The sequence below is a fragment of the Nannobrachium achirus genome, assembly GCF_963921795.1.
Source record: "Nannobrachium achirus genome assembly, chromosome: 13".
NCBI classification, from domain to species: Eukaryota; Metazoa; Chordata; class Actinopteri; order Myctophiformes; family Myctophidae; genus Nannobrachium; species Nannobrachium achirus.
In genome coordinates, this window is record NC_137833.1 from 23,950,312 (window position 1) to 23,965,773 (window position 15,462).

Genomic DNA, 15,462 nt, shown 5'->3' on the forward strand with positions numbered 1-15,462 from the left:
ACAAACGCTACTAAAACCATGGACTAAAATCGATATATTTTTTTTAAATAAACAACCACAGTCTACAGGCGAGTTGCCTGCTGTGTGTAAACGGAAGATAGAAGCGGTCTCAATGAACGAAGCGTTAAAAGAATGCTGTTATTACATTTGCCAGAGGATATCCTTTACCATATCCTGTCATATTTGGACTACAGGTCTCTGAGTCGCCTTTCCCAAGTTTGCAGAACCATTTACCACTTTGTAAACCGTGATGCCGTGTGGAAGAGGATCGCCAGAGACTTCCTAAACACCGGAATCACTCGAAATGGAAGAGACATGTAAGAGAACAGTTATACCGAGTGTAGCTCCTTTCGGAACCTTTCCCTCCGCTATACAGCTCAGAGATGAGGTTCCTCACTGTGTCATCCACAATGGCGAAGTTGCGGGGAAGCTCCGCCGTTCCCGAACACTTCCTACCTTTTGTAAACATCCTATCCAAAAAGTAAAGGTCCCGTGCAGGTCTCTCAGGTGTTTACTTCTCAAGCGTGGAAGAAAATCGAAGCAGCGTTTAGAAATAAAGAGTTTAAATCTCTCATTTTGTCAGCCGGGGCATTCATTTCCCCACTAATATTCGTTATGTCTATACCACGTGACCAGGGGAGGTAGTAATTGTTTCCTATGCGGCCGCAACTTCCGGAATGTCTAAAAAACATGGCACCGGCTGACAAAATGAGCGATTTAAACTCTTTATTTCAAGACGCTGCTCCGATTTTCGTCCACGCTTGAGAAGTCAACACCTGAGAGACCTGCACGGGACCTTTACATTTTGGATAGGATGTTCACGAAAGGTAAGAAGTGTTCGGGAACGGCGGAGCTTCCCCTTAACTTAGCCATTGTGGATGGAGAGGTTGGTTATACCGCGAGGAAGGAACAAAGTACAAACGCGTGTATTATGGCAGTGGTTTTCAACCCTTTTTAAATCATGGTCTATTATTTATTCGACATTTTAGCCACAGACCACCATTTGTCCACAATTCCACGATGTTTCTGAGAGATAAAACAGGAAAACATTGATTAGAAAATCTACATTTTCTAATTGTGTCGGCTTCTTGTGAATTAAGTAATGCGTGTGTTTAACAATAATTTTACTCTTGACAGCGTAAAATGAAACCAAATGGACCCGTAAGGATCCTTTTGGTTTCTTGAGAGTGTTTCATTTCACACTCTCAAGAGATCTATAAGGGTCCGGACTCCATTTGGTTAACATCATTTAGCTGCATGGGGACCACCTGGAACCCCCTCAAGGACCACTGGTGGTCCCCGGACCACTGGTTGAAAACCACTGAGTTTAGAGAAGCTGCACACAACCTAATGACAGCCCAAATAATATTGTCGTATGTTGAAGCTATAATCGTAAATAAAATATTACACATTTCACATTAGCCTATATCTTGAAGGTACTCAAGATTAGCCAAAATGGTGGAATTACAAGTTCACACTCACAGTGACCTTGTAGATTGGCTATTTTTGGCAAAGAGATTGGGTGTAGACAAAACAAAATCTGGTCTTGTTTCAAAGTCTAGAGGGTTGGGTTTGGGTTGAGTGACTGTTAACTCCGACAGAGACCAAATCACCTTCTAAATGGCTTAGGCCACCTTGCTTCAAATCATAACAGTCTGGAAACTAGTACACCTGCTGTGCAGAACAGTTGAGTTCACTCCTCTCACTACTTAAAGTTTATTGCCAGACAGTAGGTAAAATGAGAGGGGAAAATACTGCTGAATGCAGAAGTAAAGCCTGGCTCTGAGATCTCAGCATGGCTGATTTGGCCCAGAGCCACAATGGCATCATAATTTCCTCCCTTCTAACCTTTTCCCCCATTGCCACAGTGAAGCCCATTCTAATCAAACCAGCCGTCACCTCCCTGAGACGCCCAGGCAAAGGCCAATGTAAATGAACTTGGCGGACCTGCTGAGAGTGTCAGGGCAGGCAGCACATCCTTCAGCTGCTAGCTGAGAGAGAAGCAAGCTGCTCCCTCCCTGATTTGTGTCAACCCCCTCTGGCATGGGGATGACGAACACATGTGAATGCATATGCTTCTGTTCTGGATGAGTGTCAGCCTCTACTGGGAACAAGACACTGACACAGTCATTCACATTAATATTTTAGGCTATGGATGCACAATATTGACATTTTGGCCGTAATATCCCATAACCAATTAACTGCATGGTTGGAACGGTTTACCTTACACCTGTTATACACTTAACTGTGATTCTGGGTGCAGAATCTGCAGATGCAGAGCATTGCAGACTTCTACAAAACAGTGCATTCTTATTAACTGATATATTAGGCCTTATGAATGCTACACTCTTGTTTCCAAGTGTTTTCTTTCACTACTGAAGGAGATGGAGAAGAACAAATAGTTGTTCAAACAACTTAAACAATTTAAAATAAATACAAAAAACGTAACATTATTCCAATGTTTTTGATAAATTGTAAAAAATGTGTAATTGTATAGGCCTTTTATCCAAACGCTTTACACTATCATTAGATTCACCCAGTCACTCACCGACGGTGGAGGAAACAATGTCAGATAATGTTCCTGTGATTCTTTAAAATCATTGTTGGGTTGGGGAGGTACCAGTAGAACATGATCTAAGAATAGGCTCAAGCTATAAGGTGTGTGTGCGTGCGTGCCTGCCTGCCTGCCTGCCTGCCTGCCTGCCTGTCTGTCTGTCTGTCTGTCTGTCTGTTTGTCTGTCTGTCTGTCTGTCTGTCTGTCTGTCTGTCTGTGTGTGTGTGTGTGTCATACATACTCAGTACAAATCATAATAATACATTTAAATGTTATTCATTACAACTCAGTTCTTTACAACTCATGACTGTTGGATGAAGCTGTGGTATCTACCTACTTTACTCCATCCTGGGAATGGCAGTGTGTTTTCTGTTGGCAACTTTACACATCTTTCTTATATAATTAAGAAATTAATTAATCCACCTCACTCTTAGGCTACCTCACTCTAAGAACAGAGTGTAATTTGTCTTATCTATTGAATATTATAGGTATGCTTAAGTTTTGGGGGTCAAGGTCATCGGTCAAAATGACACAAAAGTCCATTATAATTCAAATGGTTAATGACGGAGATATCACTTTTGATCAACAAATCGTAAATTACATATTGTCTTGAATTTGACAACATGACCTTTTGATCTTGAGCAACGTAGAAAGGTCAAAGTCTCGGTCGCTGGCTTTTCCAACATGACTCAACATGCCCAAAAAAGTGTAAGCTCACCGGTGTTTAAAGGGGTGCAGGTTTCTGTTCATCTTGTAATCTTAATGCGTGACTGTCATTGCAGATATCCTTATATCCCGCTGAAGGAAAGAGTGAAGGCTGCTCAGAACTGGTACAACGGGGTTTGCAAAATAGCCACTCTTCTTAAATGGAAGACAAAGTAAGTGTTTGCATACACTTGTTCACGAGATATAATTCCTCCGTTGAGGTTACAAGCGAGCTGATGGTGATTCCAAAAGCTGACCTGAAAACAATGTGGACATCATCATCATCACTACCGTCATTGCATAATTGCGTCAGCTACATTTTCACAACACTTTGTTACAAAGAAGTAGGGCATGAATTTAAAGAGGTGGTGCCATACAGTAGTTTTGTACTTTTTCTGTTTTGTATGTGTCTATGGAGTTAACATTACTCTTTTTTGGCTTTTTTTGCCTTTATTTGATAGGATAGTAGACTGACAGGAAATGGGGAGAGAGATGGGGAATGACATGTGGCAAAGGTCGTCCGGATCTGGAATCGAACCGGCGACGCCAGCAGGCATCATAGCCTAGTATGTGGTATGCGCCTTGACCACTAGGCCAGCGGGCGCCCCCCGGAGTTAATGTTACTCTAATAGACCCCCAGGTGGGGTTATAATATGCAAACCCTTCCCTTCCCTGTGTATTTTTGGTTTCTTCCTGAAAGCTGAAAGCCTCTGAGTCAAAAGGCCAAATTGAAATAATGACATCATAAAGTCATCCCCTCCCCTTTTATCATACAGCAACACTGTGGGTGTGGCTAACTGGGTCACCACCCACCTGAGAACCAGGTATACTTAATGAACAGGTGGGTGTGGACATGATCATGTTATAGGAGGGAAAAACATCACGGTACCTCATCTTTAAGGGAAAAAAACAAAACAAAACAGATAGTAATATGGAGATGTTTCTGCCTGTCAGCGATAATTTGTATTCATGTCTATGCAATTCAGAGCACTAAGCAAATGTATGTTTCCTGTTTTTAGGTTGTTGCCATGGCTGCAGCTGGACGGGGACGTGCTGTTTCTGTCCCAGGCTGCAGACATTGGGGCGTACGCCTTGCGACAGAACAGGGGCCGGTTCCACCGCTATCCGTATGCTGTGTACACAGGCCACAATGTTGACGTGTGTCGCTTCGCTGTGACAGACTCTCACCTTATCAGTGGTGGAAGGTAGGTAGCCTGATAATCTAATGCAATTTTGATACGACTGAACCTGATTTGTCATACATACTGCATGTGATAAAACATCTAATATGTAGTGTGATACCTCAGCCTTTAGATTATTTAACAACTTTAATGGGATTGTTAAAACACAGGTTTAATACAAATTAATTTAAAATGTGACATAATTATTATATAACTGTGTCGTTGTCAGCGATGGGAAGATTGTGGTTCACAGCAAGAGGAGCGGTGTCTCCGTGGAGCTGTCGGGTCATAACCAGGAAGTGAACTGCCTGGACTCCAGAGGAGGACTGATTGTCAGTGGGTCTCGAGACAGAACTGCCCGGGTGAGACATACTAGTAGACTGTATTTTCCCTGCAGTGCAATGCTATCAGTGCAAGGTGAAGCCATGTCAACCCTAGGTTATATTGCAGCTGGCCAATCCGTGTAAGCCAGCACGTGCTGAACTTTTGATTGATTGATTGAATACTTGGCCAGATATGTAAACCGCACAAGGTACAGTCTAAGACATTTCGGCTAAAAGGATAACACAAAAAAGTTCTGGGGACATATCAACAACAAATTCAAAACACTATATATACAAACTGGCTCTGCAAGCTGCTTTTAAAGGGCCACTTTGGCCATTTTCATGTTCATATAATTAGCCCTCAATAATGCCCTCTTTTCGGTCTACTCATTGTCTCAGAGGAGGGCGGTGGACAGTTTAGAAATAAATCTGTCTGCCAGTGACATCATCGGTAGGGTTAGGGTTAGGTTAGGTTTGGCCATTTCAAATACGATTTCAAACTTTTTTTCTTCACTTAATAAATTAAAGAACAATGGCTCCTAATTCAGCAATTACAATATTCCAGGAAGAGAAAGGCTGTAGTTTCTAGTTGTGTGGAATCTCCATCGATCACTGGTATGCAGGCAGGGGCTCACAAGGGGGGGAAAGTGAGACTGAGTTACTCGGGCCCAAGGTGGAGGGGCACCGAGTGCTGCGCTGCAAGCTTGTAGATCTGCTATTTTTGAAAAGTTGTGAAAATGTATGGAAATCTTTGAATATATGTATTTTTTGTAACTAAAATTTTGCTTCTGTGGTGTCCCTGGATCTAAATATTTTGAGATGGGGGTCCGTGGCCAAATACAAATCATTTTGGGGGTCCTTCACATGAAAAAGTTTGAGCACCACTGACATAGAAACATAGGTTTTTGTGAGCTTGTAGATCTACTATTTTTCAATAGTTAAAGCACATAATAATTATGAGTAATAATGCTTTCCCAGTCTTTAAACCCACTCACCCTATGAAGAACATTCATGGCGGGCCCGCAGTGAATCCTTGTACTCAGGGCCCAGAATTTGTGGGCCAGTGAGGGTGAGGCACATGCGAGTGAGACAAAATGAGTAGACAAACACTAGCCCTCAATGACCATTACAGATCTGTATCCCTCAGAGTTATGGGGTCCTTGAAAATAAAACGTTTGAGAACCACTACCAGTGGACTCCTAATGCCATACATAGTGTCATAGTAAATCAGTGTCTTACATACAGTATTCTTTAGAAATCCTGGAGACTGGCATTCAGTAACTTGGTCTTATGATCAAATTAAAAATATTATAATGGTGTAGTGTAAAAAACAAATGTAAATATGCGAAGGACCAGGCCAAGTCTCGCCACAGACACATTGGTTCTTGTACGGACATATTGATGACCCCTGAAAGGAACCAAAACAAAGCGTTAAAAAGCTATCGTCGCCGTTTCACAGAATGGCTGTGTAATGGCAAGGCTGGCAGCCAGTAACACCTGCTGTGTTTTCAGCCAGCTCCCACCCCACACTGTCAGAGAGATGCCAGCCAGTCTACAATTACAATGTTGATCATATGACATTTTCTCATTGTCTTTGCCAATAAATAAGGTTTTATGATTAACAAATTGCGTGGCATTTTTTTGTCATGGCAAATACCCCTGTGATAACACTTATACTGTGTTTATGCTGTATATATAATATTCCAAGGCTCTGGGTTGACAGGAGCCCTCCAAGATTGGCCTAGTTTATAGACTTTATTGTTTTCATAAATTAAAATCACATTCAATTATACATACTTAACATCAGCTATGATATGTTGGCATGGGGCCCAGAAATCCAAGAGGCTGCCCTGCCTGTGTGACAGTGTGACCGTGTTTAACATAATGTTCTTAGTGGTCAGAGTGAACTGGTGGCTCAGGCAATTCTGCACTGGCCACATAATTACAGTGTGCTGGGTTTAAATCCAGCTTAGTACCCCTGTCTCTTGTTCATACCTCCTCTCTATGTTCTCCTTGCTGTCTCTCTCCACATTGCTGTCCCTAATGGTGAGTTTTCTGCAATTATATTTCTAGATTTGGACTCTGGGTTCCAGCTGCCCCCGAGACACAATACCCATGTATGACAGAGTTTGGTCTGTGGCCATTAGCCCCACACTGAAGTAAGTGCCCATTCAGTTGTTCTCAAAACACATGGTTACAGTTATTAAGTGTTGATCAATGGTAATGTTCTAAAAGAAATAGCAGAATTGCCTGCACATAGCAGGGAATTCTGCTTGACTGCCGTTGACGTAGATCTACGCCATTTCCGTGCTTTCAGTGATTCCGATAGAGGCGATTATTAATTTACCAGCCCTAGTATGAAGAAGCAGAAGCATGTGATGATGACATTATTTTGCCTTTCTACTGGCATTCCCCACTTCAAACCGTGTTCTGGTGCCCTTGTTTGGAAGTGAGATACTGTCACGTCTCTGGTTGTAAGTCAGTTGAGTATCGGACATTGACTATCAGAGGCTGGCCTGCCCAGGGTCCAAAACAAAGTACTCTGTCCAGTGAAATAATAATAACATACTTAATAATATTTTACAACATTGTATAACTGTAGAACTAATCAGTTGCTTGATTAGATTATTTTATTTTTTACATTATATATGGTTGAATGTCTACTTGAAACAATAGCACTACACATTCACTGTACAGTAGAAATGGGTTAGAAAGAACAAGGGGGAAACAATGCCTTTGATTTCTCAGCCATGTTTACACCCAGAGACTTAATGACTTACAGAGACATGTGCGCACATTGTTAATGACACACAGGCAGACAGATGTGCAGGGTCGTAACAGTATCCGTGCTTCAGCACCTGCTGGCCCAGCACAGGGGCAGCTGATCCCTTCAACTTGCCATGAAGATTCCAGGGACAACCCCCCTCCCGCCCACAACATTAATAATTCAAGATTGAGTGGTGAGGTTGCTTCACCACTTAAACCCTCTATACTTGGTAAACTAATACTTAGTTGACCAGGTATGTACTTGGTCCGCTCCTCTCCCGAACTTCCCCCCCCCCCTTTACACCAAATATCTATGCAAAAAACAGATCTCCAAGCTCACAATGCGTTGTGACACTTTGATTTTGGTGAATGTTCTCCCACAATAGCGATTGTAGGGTTAAAGGAGAATTCCGGCCTAGAAGGCTGTCTTACCTTTAGATGTACTGTACTTTTTCTCTCCCCAAAAAACAGGCAATTTTGTCCATTTGCCCTAAACGATCACAGTTATATTGTTAATCCACTTCTTTATTTCTCTTGCTGGAAAATAAATCTGTCGTACGTATTGACTCTGGTTGATCCACCTTCTCGTTGTGCACAGGGCACAGCCATTAGTTGTTTACAAGAGAAGTTGCGCAGATGTGGGTGTGCATCACGTCGCATTGACTCCAATAGGATTTAGATTTCTCGCGAGACGAGATTTCAAGCGTTCAAAGATCTGCATTTTAACAACAAAAATTGCTGCGCCCTGTTAATATTACAGCATGGAAGGACATACTATCAGTATGTAAGGCAGAAATGTACCGAAAAATTGGATTTTCGAGCAAGAGAAATAAGCGGATTAACAATATAACCAATCGCTCCGGTTTGAAGCCGTGATCGGGTTGGCCAGAAAGGACAAGATTGCCTGTTATGAAAAAACAAACACGGGACTACTATTTTTGGGAGAGAAGAATGCAAACTAAAGGTAAAATAATCTTCTAGGCCGAAATTCTTCTTTAAGGGTTATGATAAGATAATGATTTACATTAGATTCCTCTTGGTACTACCTAGAATCCCTTGACTACAAATCTCGCTGCCCTTTTGAAAAACTGCAGAGGAAATCCTAAGTATTATTTTCAAACCACTGCAGCCAACTCTGGCAAAATTTAACTGCCCTTTGGGGTGAATTAGTCTCAATAGATTTTCCATTCAGATAGTTAATGATATTCTTTTTGACTTACCTAACTGGAGAATCCTGTTTGTCTTTAATGTTCATAATCATTTGATTTTGATCCAACCATCTGCTATATTGACGTATATATATTTTCAAAAAAACTATTATTATTATTTTTCTTTTTACAAATCTATCCTTCCTTTTTTACATTTTCCCCCCAGCAGGTTTAAATTCCAGACTACATTTTTGCACACCTACCACCTATATTTATATTTTCTCCATGGCCTCCAAAAATTCCCCTAAGGCGTCATGTTTCTCAACTGGTTTCACGCTGAGATCCATAATTGACAGTGAAGTCAGCATCCATTGCATTGAAATAAGACAATATTACTATACACTAAAGTTCTTTTGTTTTGTGACCCTTGGAACATCTGCCACTCTTGAGCCCTAACCCTAAGCAACAGGCTGCAAAACCTGATCCATTGAGGCAAAAGCCGTCCGTGTGAGAAAAGTAACTTACAGAAACTTTCTGAGGAGAGTGCACTCAGAGTCCGAGTGCACTAGCACTCTGGGACAGTGTTACTAGGAAACACTCACATTCTTAACCATGTACTTATCCAACCCAAACTTGCGCCTTGCCACTCACACACACATGCATGTACGCATACACTCTTTTGTCTGTCAGATGCACAGTCGGCAGGCTCTCAGCCGTCTTTACATACTTAACACACTCACAAATGTATGCTCACCACACACAGTCTCAGCACACATGAACATGTACAGTACACTACACATACACATATAGAGGAAATAGAGTCTAAAAACGGATCCTCATACTCCAGTCCAGTTTTACACTCTCAGAGTTAGCTAACACCCAGGATTCTGCCATCTCTCTCTCTCTCTCTCTCTCTCACACACACACACACACACACACACACACACACACACACACACACACACACACACACACACACACACACACACACACACACACACGGCTGAGGTGGCCTTGCCCACCTCAGCCGGCTCTGAGAGATCTGAGAGGGAACGGGACGATTATCCACATCATTAATTCTCCAATTTACTGGCTGAAATAGCAAACCGTGCCTCAGCCTGCCGCCCCCTCATAATGGAAACCCGCTCCCTGCCTCTCACTGACCAACGGCCTGGTTAATTAAAACCACTCTGGAACCCAGGTGTCAACTCCCTGATAAACACACAACATCCCTCCCCAGTACACTCAGTACCCCTCCTCCCCAGCAAGTAAAGTCGTCCCTCCGGCTTAAGAAGTTGGTGCCCAGCGCGTGGAAAATAAATAAATTGTTGTGGCCTGTATGATTTGTTTCTTAAGCCAGTGGGACTCTCGGCAGCTTTCACCCAAGGATCTGAGTTTTGCATTTAAGGTGAAGTCAGGAACTCAGGATCCCAAATAACGCAATATTTCTTCTGGTTGTTAGATGCCTTCTTGTCTCCCCCTGTTTGGTTAAATTATGAGTAACACATCAGTTGTCAGTGCTGCTAATTCTACTGTACTTTCAAATAAAGCACATAGCAACATAGAGTGTTAAGATAACTCTGAGAGTATAAAATACGCTCCATTGTTACTCTTCTTAGTGCATTTTCTGCAAGGCCTTTGAGGCACTTATCTCAGACTGTCTCTGAATAGTCTGAGACATTTTTTCATGCCATGTGCCCTGGCAGATACATTTGTCAGTTGTTTTAAAGACAACGTAGAACACTTAAGCGCCTTTTTTACTTCGACGTATGTAGTCGGTAGAGAGAGGTGAACGGCGGCTGCCGCCCTCCACACCATGCCTTGTGCCGTAGTAGGGTGGAGCGAGGGAGGAAGCGACAGGCGGAGAGAGAGAAGCGAGCAAGGGGAGAGAGAGGGGAGAGAAACCCTTTTGTTGTAAATGTAATTGTCTCTTCTTCACGCTTGAAAAATCTAAAGAGTTGAAAGATGGGGTTGTGGTTGTGTGTGTGTGTGTGTGTGTGTGTGTGTGTGTGTGTGTGTGTGTGTGTGTGTGTGTGTGTGTGTGTGTGTGTGTGTGTGTGTGTGTGTGTGTGTGTGTGTGTGTGTGTGTGTGTGTGTGTGTGTGTGTGTGTGTGTGTGTGTGTGTGTGTGTGTGTGTGTGTGTTTGTGGTCAGAATGAACACTGGGAGTTTCAGAGTGTTAGAAGTGTAATGAACAGAATCAAAATCTGAAAACTTAATTGCCATGTGAAAGGTTCATACAGTAACAAAGAATCTACTTTGACCTTATGTGGTGACAGGCAGTCCTGTTTAGGGGTGCAACAGTTAATCAAACGAATCATTTTAAACAATTATAAAACACACACACACACACACACACACACACACACACACACACACACACACTACACACACACACACACACACACACACACACACACACACACACACACACACACACACACACACACACACAAAGTGTCATAATGGGAGCCTGTAGATCAGCTATTTTTGCTGTTTTTGAGCGACACTGTTGTACGATTACAGTACGGCTAGTACTGGCTAGTGGTTAATAAAACTACCGGTAAACGATTATGATTATAAACAATCTATTCGAATTTGTTAGGTCCATTTTTATTCATTAATTAAAAAAAGAAAACATAAAAAAAAAATACATAAATATAATAGTTGATAGTTTCCCCTAAGCCCTATTATACTACACTGCAGGACTCGGATACAGTAATATAACTGGAATTTCAGAACATACATTCACACAGCAGACTATAGATTAGACACCAGACAATACTCATAGCTTAATGATGGGCAAGAACTAACCAATGCTAGACACATCTAAATGATTGCCACTGCGTGTTATAATTTCACCATAAACTTCTTTGACAGCCTATCTTTGGAGTCGAACCTAGACTGATGGTCTGTGCAAACTAACATGTCACACTGTGTTTAGTTGTAGTTTTTCACAGCAGCAACACTGCTAAGGCTATAAATACAGTCTTAGCATTAGCAATTGTCTACTGTAGTGTTCCCAGTGGGCTGTGACGAAATATTGGGTTGGAATCCATTCTCACAGCATCATGGACTGAGGATAAATTAGATATGGGAACCTGTGGTCCGTAGTACGTTGGCTCATGGCTGTGTGGTGAAGTCACAATTTGGGTCCGGAGCACGCCCAGTTGGGAACCACTGGTCTCCTGCAGTCCCGTCAGGATCTTAGTAGGCATTTCTGGACAGTCGAGCTCAAACACTTACAATGAGGCAAGTCAGTACGTATTGGTTATTTAGTGCAGGGGTTGACACAAACCCGAAGTAAATAAGGGTTGGGGTTAGGTAAGTGAATGCAAGTGAAGTTTGCCTTCAGGTTGCCTGACCGGCAAGTGCTTTCTGTCTTCATTAAATATTATTGGCTATTCATTCATGAAGCACAATACTACCTTTTTACAACTGGCAGCATGCACTCATTCTAGGGTTTTCCGATTAATCGATTGGGATTTTTTCCTTTGGACGATTTAAAAAATAAGAAATCGTAAAATCGCTTTAATTAGGGTAATTCTTACTCATTGGAGCCTTGCACGGGGCAAAAAGTGCACAGCCCGGTCCTCCTAAAGCAGGACGACAAGGTCCGACACCAAAGTAATACTACTGTACTTTATCTCTGATGTGTAATTTCTTTGATGCACGTGCAGCGCACGTCAGACTGGGCAGGGCTCACCACATTAGATTTTGCTATTTGGCTATATAATTTATTTTTTTAAATAAAACTATAATAAAAAAAAATCATGTCCTTGCATTTTTTAAATGAAAACAACATAGTTGAAACAATGTATTATTCTTTTACCAAAAAAATCGAAATCGGAATCGAAAATCAACTTTTCTGAGAAATAAATCGAGATTTTATTTTTAGGCCACATCGAACAACCCTAACTCATTCTGTTTCTCAAGTTATAGATTGGATTTAACATACATTTTTTCTATAAGAGTAAGTTTTACTTTTCGGGCAAGTGGGCATAACCTTAGGGCAAGTAGAACATGACCTGTAATTGCCCGACAGGCAAGTGACTTTAGTGTCAACCCCTGTAAAGTGTGATGGGTCACAAGCATTAGTGATGTCTGTCATAGTTATCACTTACAGTCAGTAAGTAAAGGTTACATTATTTCTATCCTTGAGTGCATGTGTTGCAGACTAGTTGTGGCTGGGACCTCACTGGACTCATTCTGTTCCCTGTCTGCAGGGGATGATGATAAACGAGAGACAAGGTAGATAAGACGAGATACGTTAAATGTTAGCAGATGATGGATATACGGTAGACTTCCGGTCTGTAACAATACATTGACCTCTGTCACATTCCTTAGCTTTTATTTGACAGGTACAGTGGAGAGAGACGGGGAACACGGAGAGAGTAGGGGAGCAAAGGGTCTGGCCAGCCGGGAATCAAACCAGGGGCTCGCTGTCAGCTCTTATAGTCCCATGAGGTACTCGCCCCAATCAGCTATCAGGTCGCCCTGTACAGGAAGGCTGGTCGGTGTGTCTTTGACGTTATCTACAATTCTCAGGCCAATGTCGACCACTAACTAAACCAATGAGAAATGCTAATTGTGGCTTGCTGGTTCACTTTGACTTCAAGGCAGATAATGCTAGTAAGAATCCTTTTTGTACACCAAAGCTAGCGGCATCCATTTGTTTCATTCGCACGCACGCACTCACTAACTCACTCACTCACTCACTCACTCACTCACTTACTCACTCACTCACTCACTCACTCACTCACTCACTCACTCACTCACTCTCTCTCTTTCCATCACCATCTCTTCGATTTTATTTTCCACTAGATATCATCTCAAGGTCTGTTAGCAAGCTTTATTGTGGCTACGGTGAAATGTCGGTGTGCTAGCATGGGACAGATCCCCACCAGTGCAGAAAATAGATTGATCCCATCAGTGGGCTTAGGCCTTGGTCTTTCTTCTGTTCATATTGCTTTTCTCAATCCCATTTCTTTAATCTGCTCACAGGTGTAGCTCATCTTGGGCAGAGTTATTGAAATATTACACAGCACTGCAGGAGGTAACGGCAGGAGATAACAGGGCTCAAATGTCTGGTCAAGTGTTACTTCATTTTGATAAAGCTTAGTTTCACGAGTTTGTCCACTAGTTAGGCCTTGTGTAATTATTTTATTGGTTTGGCCAGATGATGAGAAAGTCACAGACTGATCAATATGTACATTTGGATTATGTGGTTATTGGTTTACTCTAGGTTACCGTTTCCTCCTGCTACTCTACACTCCTCTCAGTTCCTCTGTACTCTGTCTATCACGTCATGATGTCTTATTATGTCTTGATATATGTTAGTTCTATTTCTACCTGCATTTATTTTCTGTCTCTCTCTCTCCGTCCATCTCAACCTCTCCTTCCCTCTCTCCCTCCCTCCCTCTCTCCCTCCCTCCCTCTCTCTTTCTCTCTCTCCCTCTCTCTCTCTCTCTCCTCTCATTCTGTCTCTTCCTCTCACTCTCATTCTTTACATCTATCTCTCCCCTCCCTCCTTGCAGTTTGAGGTTCCAGTCGGTGGTAGAATTAGTAGGAAGTGGGGCAGGTGGTTGGGCTAATAGTTGACTGGAGGTGTTTCCTGCCGGCCCAGCTCTCAGCCAAACAAGACCAGGCAGGTTGTGAAGTCTGTCTGGTAGCTGGTTGGCTGGAGTATGCAGCGGCAGCCAGGTCAACTGCGCCTCACACAGAGTCACGGCTGATAGGGTTTCTTCTGCTCCACGAGGCCTTGGATGGACGAGAGTCTAATGGTTGACTGGTTGCTTGTCTGGATGCTCAGTCCGGCTAATGGCTGTCTTCTCTCTGCGAGCTACGTTCTCTACATCAGTGGTTCTCAAACCTTTTGTCAAGGACCTCCAAATTAATATCTATTTGGCCGTGGACCCCCTCCTGAAAATATTGTGTGCCAGCCAGGGACCCCCATACAAGATTTGTGTTGTTAAAATGTATATATTCCAAATGTTTCAGTTTTTTTCTAGATGAAAAAAAAGATTGGTGTTATTCACGCACCTTTGAAAAAACGCTGAATATTCTGCATCGCTCGGATCCGTGCACGGAAGCATTCAAAAGACGCCCACGGGTCTTTTCGATTTAGAAAATATTCATTGGGCGACCGCTCATTTGAAAGATACAGGCTTCCGATTCCAGCATGGGCCATTTTTATTTATTGTTTCCTGAAAAAAAGGGAAAGCTGTTTGGTTCCGGTTACGTCATGATGTCATCCGGCGACGTACGGAATTAGAATATATTTGGTGACCCACATATGCTGGCAAACAGCGCCATCCAGCGTCAAAACACCATCATTCCTCAAATTCGTCACAAGTTATGTTTGTCTTTATATTTATTTTTATAGATTTTGATGCTATTTTACCTCATTTTGCTGGGGACCCCCTGGAATCCCCTCAAGGACACCTGGAGGTCCCCAGACCCCACTTTGAGAACTACTGATCTACATGTTAGGCATTTACTGTAGGTGACAGCTCCTCTGCACAGAGTGAGTGCAACCATAGAATATGATCTGAAAGGGTGTTTATTAATCGGGTGCTTTTTGCTGGTTTTCAGGGACTTAAAATGCATTAACTTGTCCTGTCAGGTCTCTATCTAGAGCAGTCATTCTCAACCTTAGTAATTGATATGCAGTTTGATATGCATAAGGCCACGGAGCCCTCTTTTGACTGATTTGTGTCTCTTGGAACCCAATCTACACTGTAAAATGCTTAGTTGTGTGTCAATGATTTAGTTGGGGAACCTCAT

At 42.4% G+C, this 15,462-nt stretch overlaps 1 protein-coding gene across 1 annotated transcript in view; it reads left to right on the forward strand.

Annotated features, from left to right (window-relative positions):
• The window catches only part of fbxw4 (F-box and WD repeat domain containing 4), a 49,335-nt gene continuing 33,873 nt past the window's right edge, over window positions 1–15,462 (forward strand). Inside the window, exons 1-5 of the mRNA XM_080741151.1 lie at window positions 1–317; window positions 3,337–3,432; window positions 4,279–4,464; window positions 4,670–4,802; window positions 6,837–6,922. Of these exons, the coding sequence (XP_080597277.1) occupies window positions 133–317; window positions 3,337–3,432; window positions 4,279–4,464; window positions 4,670–4,802; window positions 6,837–6,922 (686 nt within the window). The 5' untranslated portion in view covers window positions 1–132. The remainder of the gene's footprint in view (window positions 318–3,336; window positions 3,433–4,278; window positions 4,465–4,669; window positions 4,803–6,836; window positions 6,923–15,462) is intronic.